General features: G+C 31.3%; 1 protein-coding gene across 1 annotated transcript; it reads left to right on the top strand.

The window, feature by feature from the left end:
* Positions 1–995: 995 nt before the first annotated feature.
* Positions 996–4,395, top strand: LOC114730443 (putative wall-associated receptor kinase-like 16). Its single transcript, XM_028917527.1, has 2 exons — positions 996–1,842; positions 3,194–4,395. Exons 1-2 carry the CDS (start codon positions 996–998, stop codon positions 4,393–4,395), a joined length of 2,049 nt encoding a protein of 682 aa, XP_028773360.1.
* The last annotated feature ends 3,880 nt before the right edge of the window (positions 4,396–8,275 follow it).

Genomic DNA, 8,275 nt, shown 5'->3' with positions numbered 1-8,275 from the left:
TTCGTTTTTTTGTGTGCTAGAATTACTGTTAACTAAAAATAACTGTCTATCTTAATATTTGTCATTTAGTTGTTAAAAGGTTCTCATATAATTGCCAACGGAATCTAACACTGTACATATGCTTACGCACACAAACTCGTGCTACTTCTATTAATTTGATGTTGATCAATATATTAATATGAATATGAAGTCTGAAGATTTGTTTGCCCCTTCTTTACTTTTGATTTTCAATTTATTTTGAATGAATTACAAAAGGATTCCAAATAAAAAAAATATTTTTTTCCAATTCCATCTACCTGCTGTACGTTAAACTTCTATATGTACATTTAACTCAACATGGGTATGATTAATTTTTTTATTTGAAACCTATATGTAATTATCCCGTTTATTGTCACATAAATAGAAAATGGCCCATCTTTGATTGATCAAATAAATTAAGACATCTCAATAATGATAGGTGTGGGTTTCATTTTGGCCATTATTTAGAAACTCACTGTAGAAAAACTGCCTCATCAATATGAACAAGACAGAATCGTCATGATCCTTCTCCAGCTTTTAAGGACCCCTAAAGGTTAAAAAATGAAAGAAATAAAATAAATTTCTATATATCTGCGCATTAATCAAATCTGTTGCATCTCGCAGAAGAAACTTCTTGTATTGTTCTCAATGTCAATAATGCAGAATTGGTCATCCATTCCAATCCTTCCACAAGAATAAACAACCTTTGTGTCGCTTGAACATGATATATTATACATTCGTCTAGTTCGACTTTTGTTGTATTTCCATTCAAGTCATTATCTAATTTGGATACATGTACTCGGCATTAATCTTGTCTCTATCCATAAATAATCTAATCTACTACCAATTAAAAAGAACCATTAATTCAGACCTTCATATGTTTGCCTATAGAAAGCTATTCAATTCAGCTACCACCACTAACTCATTCCATTTCCTTTCCTTTTCTTTCACTTCTTTTTTCCCCAGAAAAAGTGACGATGATGATGATGAAGCTTCTGTTCTTCAATATCCTATTAGCAGCGGCCTGGGCCGCAGCTGAAGCTCAATCCCTTGCAGGCTGTCCCGACAAATGCCGTGACGTGGACATTCCATATCCATTTGGTGTTGGGGTACAACCTGGTACTTCTCGCAACTGTTTCTTGGATCAATCATTTAATCTCACTTGTGACAACACAACATCCACATTATATTTTGAGAATTACCCAGTTTCCAACATATCCCTCCAACGAAATCAAATGGACATTTCAACGCTGCTCTCTAGGGGTTGTTGCAATCGAACAGGCACGATCCATAATATTTACACCAAAGGCTTCACCATTTCCAGCACCCAAAACAAGTTTCTAACCATCGGATGCGATGCTTTGGGCGTACTTATCTTCCGCAAGAACTTCACTTATTACAGTGGCTGTGTGGCGCTATGTGACAAACCTCCTCCAAAAGGGATGATTGATCAGACTTGTTCAGGAACTGGGTGTTGTCAGGTGGATATTCCGACAGGAATGAATAATATCAGCTTTTATGGAGCTACTGTCGACAACCATACCAAAGTTTGGACCTTCAATAATTGTAGTGCTGCTTTTGTTGCCAAAAGTGATTGGTTTAGTTTCTCCCTCGATTATCTGCAAAAATTTCCCTTGGATAGGGTCCCACTTGTCGTGGATTGGACTGTTTCGAATGTTTCTTGTCAAACTGCTTCCAGTAATGAAGAAGAATATGCTTGCAAATCCAACACAGATTGTGTGGATTCCAGTGATGGAACTGGGTACACGTGCAAATGTAAATCTGGGTTTGAGGGAAATCCATACCACCCGGATGGATGTCACGGTAACTTTAAAATCCTGTTAATTTCTTTCCTTTAATTCATAGATAGGTGTTACCAAATGAACTGGATAGGTATGCCTAGTACACTTCAAATGAACTAGATTGTTTGGGGCTCTTGTTGAAAATTGTGAATTCTATTAATTAACTTATACATCTTTTCATAGGAATAATATGATATTGGATAATATTTAAATCAAGTTTTTTTTATACAAATATTTAAATCAACTTACTTATATCAATTTTGTCCAATTTCTCTAATCAACCATAACCATATGTCCTGCTTTTGAAATATTAGAATTTAATAGCAGTTAATTTTAAATTCATATGAAACAAAAAGGAAAAGACACATGGTCATGTATGATTAGAGAGCTTGACATAATGGATATAAAGAACTTGACCTAAATTTTTTTCTTTATACTACTTCTAGTTCTTAATATAAGAATTAGTTGACTAATTTGAGTAGATTTACTAAAGTTAATTATTTGTAATAAATATGTGTTGTCTTTTATAAAATATCCTTGCTAATCAAGTATTATTTAATAAAACATTTAACATGTACAACTACTATGATAACTACCTTGAAAAAAGTAAATAAATATGAGAGATAAAATAGATTAAGGTCTTATATTTAAAATCAAATTAAAAGCCAAATTAGCTCTTATATTAAGGACTAGAGGTAGTAATATTTATCATTTACTACCTCGCCCTAGTTGACTAATTTGAGAAGGTTAAAAAAGTTACTAAATTACTTAATTATATCACATGTTACATGATCTTTTTAAAATATTTGTATAGATTATTAAATTGTATATCAATTTATAAGTAAGACAAATTAGTTGGAAGAAAAACAATAAATATAAATAGTTTAAAGTAATTTAATAACTTCCTTAATTTTTTTCAAATTAGTCATCTTACATTAAGGGAAAAAAATAATATTAATTATTAATATATACTATATACTAATACCCTATTTTTTATTTTAGATGTTGATGAGTGTAGCAGATCTAATAACTGTAGTATGCCAGAGGAATGTCGCAATACTGAGGGTAGCTACCACTGTTCTTGTCCGTCTGGATATAAAGGCGACGGCTACACTAATGGAACAGGATGCAGTTTGGACCCTCCTCGGTCTGATAAAAAATTGCGTCTTCACATAATTGCATTAGGTGAGGATATGAAGAACTATGTTTTTTTTTTCCCATTTTTTTGAATCAGTTTAAAAAATAAAAATTATCATCATGAAATAGTTTTTAATTTTTCTTAACACAAAGGGATATTTTTTCCTTGTTCATCAAAATTCAAAAACCTTTTCTCCTATTCAAAATCATGTATGCTTGGACTACATGGCTTGTAGGCATTAGCGGAGCCTTGTTGGTTGTCATTACACTAATATTCACATTATGTTGGGCACGCAAGCAAAGAACTCTAAAACAGCTGAAGAGAAGAAATTTTGAGCAGAATGGAGGATACATGTTGCTACAACAACTTTCACAACATCAAGGGTATGGTGACAAATTCAAACTATTTACGGAAATTGAGCTTAAGAATGCCACAAACAATTTTGATGAATGTCGAATCCTTGGTCGTGGGGGCCAAGGCATAGTTTATAAAGGCATATTACCAGACGACTCTATTGCTGCCAGTAAGAAATCTAAAGTAGCAGGAAATCTCAGACAAATTAAAGATTTTATCAATGAAGTGTTTGTTCTTTCTCAAATCAAGCATCGAAATGTTGTCAAACTTTTGGGATGTTGTCTCGAAACCGATGTCCCATTGTTAGTATATGAGTTTGTGGACAATGGCACCCTTCTTGACCACATAGATCCATCACATGAGTTTTGTATTAATTGGGAGACTAGAATAAGGATAGCTGCAGAAACTGCTGACGCTATTTCTTATTTACACTCATCTGCTTCCATTCCAATTATTCATCGAGATATTAAATCTACCAACATACTCTTAGATCATGATTTGAGAGCAAAAGTATCTGACTTTGGAGCTTCAAGACTTGTTCCTCTAGATAAAACTCATGTTACTACCATGATACAAGGAACTTTTGGATACTTGGATCCGGAGTATCTTCACATAGGTCAGTTAAATGAAAAGAGTGACATTTACAGTTTTGGAGTTGTACTTGTGGAGCTACTTACAGGAATGAAAGCAGTTGAATTTAGTTGGCCAGAACATAAAAATTTGGCAATGCATTTTGTATCTTCAATGAGAGAAAATCGTTTTTGGGAAATTCTCGACAAACGAGTATCGGACGACCCAAAGAATGCCAAGCAATTGAAGGAAGTAGCTTTATTGGCAATGAGGTGTGTTAGAGTGAAAGGAGAGGAAAGACCCACTATGAAAGAAGTAGCAAAGAAACTAGAGGATCTAATTGCAATGGACAAACGTCATTGGGTGATGAGGGCTGAGGATCTTATGTCAGAAGAAGGTGAACGCTTACTTTGTCATATACCTGTTGTAGATAGGGCAGTTGGTGATGGTACTTTAGCTTGTTATGATAGCATATTGAAGGAGATTGCAACTGAAATTGCAGATGGACGATGATCATCATTTGATTTTCAAGTGATAGGATGGAATGTAATTTTATTCTTATTGTTTCAAGCTAAGTTTTAAGCATATCATTTTCATGATATTTTATATTGAAAATGCATTTTGATGGATATATGTGTGTGTGTGTATATATATGTATATATATGCATGTCATGATTCCATGTGGCCATTTAATTGGCTTTGGTAAGATTTTATACCACAAATCGTCAAACATTTTTGTGTTTGTTTAAGTTTTTCTTTTTGCCTCCTACAAACTGGACTGATTGTCAAATAAAAAGAAATCAATTTGTTTGGATTACTCATCAAGTCTTCAGCGTATTGAGATATATGTATGGGTGTGTGTATAGTAGCCCGTCTCAACGTCCTCCTAATGATAAAGTTTGCGGATTTCCTGAAAACCCAGATGAGATACAAAGTCCAAGGACCAGATTGACCAAAAGAGGCAGCCCAAGTCAATATCCAAGTGATGTTGCTTCGAAGTGAATCTAGCTGGTAAAGCATTCCAAATCAACTTTCATATGAAAAGTTGATGAACTCAAGGAATAAGATTTAGTTGATGAATTTTCCTCCAAAAGATTGAGAAATTAAAAATAGCATCACCAAAGGGTTTGCAATAAAGCTTATCCCTTGAATGAAAAATGGAAAAAGGAGTCCGTCAAGTTGTTTGAGGTAACGATCCATAGAAGATTGTTTAGAATCATTTCATAGAAAGATGAATATTTTGGGGCCAAAACCAACTTTAGCTAGGAATTTTTTGATGGTGTAAGAAATTGCCTAATATTTTTTTACCAACAAGGCTTTATTAAAATCCTTTGTTTTCCAAAGCCCTAAGCCACCCTAACTCTTTGAAGAACAAATTTATTTTGTCCCACGCTAAGAGATGCATTCTCCCGTTGCTAAAACCCCAAAAGAAATCTGCACTTTTCATACTTAATCAATGAAAGTCTCCCAGGCTGTGAGAGCAAGTCAGCTCGCCATTGTTGCATCCTATTATCAATATGCAATCCAAATCTTCATTGTAGAACAAACTCCTATTCTTTCCCAGATGTACATAATGATATGATATATATATATATATATATATATAGATCGAATTTGATTGTGTGTTAGAAACAATTAAAATCATAATTTTGATGGTAAATTAAAAAAAATATGTAAGTAAATGTGTTAAAAATAACTGGCACAGCAACAGATCCAAAGGCTTCATCATTGATGAGGGACAAAGGGCCAAAGAAAAAGGTTGAAGAGAGAGTGTCAGTCAGAATTAGCCACCGCGCTCCTTAAAACATTACTATGTGCTACAGTTCAAGTAGGCTTTGCTATATTTTCTAAAGGTATGAGTTTTTATTTACATGTATATATGTTTTTCTAACTAAGACATGCTTGTTTATGGGACCTTTGTAATAATAAAAAAACATAAATTATAAAATTAAAGATTAGGAAGTGTTATTTCAAGAAAAGAAAATAATCTTTTTAATAATTTTTTTTGCCATTTTTACAATTCTGTAAGATTAAAATAAGCGGAAAAAACAGAAAAATCACACTTGAATATTGAAATCCGAAATGCCCCTTTGAGCACACCAAATTGGAATTTTAAACTTTGCTAAAAAGACTAAATCGCTCTTTTTTTTAAAAAAAAAAAACTATCAAACACTCTCATCGGCCAATTGGTCACCCGAACTCCAGTGCTGGCAGTGGCCACTGGAACTCCGATGCTAGCAGTAGCCATCAAAGTTCAAGTGAGTCGTGGGTTGTGGGCTGATGACTAATCGCCTAAGCTCTGGTGACCAGAAACTTTTGTTTTTGGGGAAAATTTTTCAAGTCCAGTAATATAGATAACAAATTCTTTAAAACTATTAACAAGTTTGGTATAACGATTAATAACATATTTTGTAGAAAATTAAAAAAGTGATATTTTTACAATTTCAATAACGCAGTTAATAAGTTATGTAATTGTATTAACAACTCTTATAATACTATTATTCATGTGATCTGAAAGCTTTATATACTTTGAAAGATTAGTCATGACATCATAAATAGGAAAATTTTCAAGTCTTGTAACGTAGTTAATAAGTTATTTAATACTATGACCAAGTTCAGTATACTCCTCTGATCTTATTATATGGCAGAGAGAGAAGCCAATTTTTGATCCTATTTATAGGGCATTGAGAGAAATTTTTTATACAGATGTACAATTTTACTTTTCATTTATTATTATATTGACTTTGTTTGCATGAGATATGGTGTGTATTAAATAGGGATAAAATTATAAAGTTGTTAAATTTTAAAGGGAAAACCATATTGGAGGTACCTGTATTTTTTGTAAATTTTCAATTTGGTACCTGTGTTTTTTGTTCTTAACTAAATCTTTAATTTTGCTCAATTAACATCATTAATCCTTATATAGAGACTAAAAATGCCAATAGAACAAAGTTATAAGAGCTAATGTTGCTAAAAAAATAAAATTAAATGTTTAATTAAGAGGAAAAAACACATAGGTACCAAATTAAAAATTGAGAGAAAGTAGAGGTACCTATGATATGGTTTTTCCAATTTTAAATGAGAGTTAAACGAAGTTTAAAGTTTTTCTTGGTCCGTGTGAAACATATTGAAAATGACTTATAAATAGGACTAGAAGAGTAGCAATAAACAATATGTTTTTAGGAAATTAAAAAAGTGACATTTTTATAACTTAGTAATGCAATAAACAAGTTGTGTAACAATTTTAACAACTCTTGTATCATCATTAACCAAAAAAAAAAGTCGATATTTTTAATATTAGCTCTCTATGAAGGTTGTACAACAAAATTTTCTCATTTATTAGGCAATCACTATAATTATGAGAGTTGTTAATATTATTACATGACTTGTTAATATAATTATATGACTTGTTAATTATGTTACTGAAATTGTAAAAATATTACCTTTTAAATTCCTTGAAAAACCTATTATTACCTGTTATGCCAAAATTGCTAATAGCTTTAAAAAAATTTGTTAATTGCATTACTAGACTTGAAAGAATCTTTAAAAAAGTACTTGCTCAGTTGTCAGTTGGCTGCCGGAGCTTTGAAAATCAGCAGCCCACTTGAACTTTAGCAGCTGCCGTGGTTATTGGAGCAGGTGCTTGATAGTTTTTCAAAAAAAAATAAAAGACAATTTGATCTTTTTAGCAAACTTCAAAATCTCACTTTAGTCATATGCGCTCAAAGGAAAATTTTCATTATTTAGGTGGTTAGAAGGGATTTCAATATTTAAGTGTCATTTTTTTTGGGTCTTTTTCTCGTAAAATACTTACAAACCTAACATTATCTATATATGTTAAATTTTGATTATATATTATTATCAATAATATAAAATATTTTTGGGACATTTCATAATATTTTTTTTAAATTTTTTTTACAGGTTTAGGTGATTATATCTTCTTAGGAATAGCTAGATAACATTATGTTAGAACCAAAAAAATAGCATCTGAGAAATAAAAAAATTGCTATATAGTTTGATATAAGCCATTAAAAGTTTTATAACAAATAAGTAGTATATGGCTGTTGTCATTTTTTATATAAGAAGATGTCATTACAACTTGGTTATTTGTCATAAAACTTTTTAGTAATTAGATTTTTTTTTTTAGTTATTAGACTGTTTATATATCTAAATCCAAATTAAGGCCTACACTTTAAACAAACTCCTAATAAGGTCAAGAGGCCTTATTAGGAATTTTTGAATGTTATTAAAAGACTAAGATACTCTTTTTATAATTTAAAATAATATTATTTTAAAAACAAAAAAATTAAACCATAAAAACTTGACATTATATATATTTATTTATAAAAATTGTTTTGCAAGAGAAAATTTGAAAAAACTAAGAGCAAAAAAT

This window comes from Neltuma alba, unplaced genomic scaffold (genome assembly GCF_004799145.2).
Source record: "Neltuma alba isolate B1F8T4 unplaced genomic scaffold, ASM479914v2 tig00012732_pilon, whole genome shotgun sequence".
NCBI lineage: Eukaryota > Viridiplantae > Streptophyta > Magnoliopsida > Fabales > Fabaceae > Neltuma > Neltuma alba.
The sequence above is the reverse complement of the archived record's forward strand: the minus strand, read 5'-3'. Positions and strand labels throughout refer to the sequence as shown.

Excerpts from the sequence above, each read along its gene's own strand:
- LOC114730443 (XM_028917527.1), top strand. The coding sequence starts at position 996 with ATGATGATGATGAAGCTTCTGTTCTTCAATATCCTATTAGCAGCGGCC. Across the intron at positions 1,843-3,193 it reads CCACCCGGATGGATGTCACG|GCATTAGCGGAGCCTTGTTG; the intron begins GTAACTTTAAAA and ends CATGGCTTGTAG.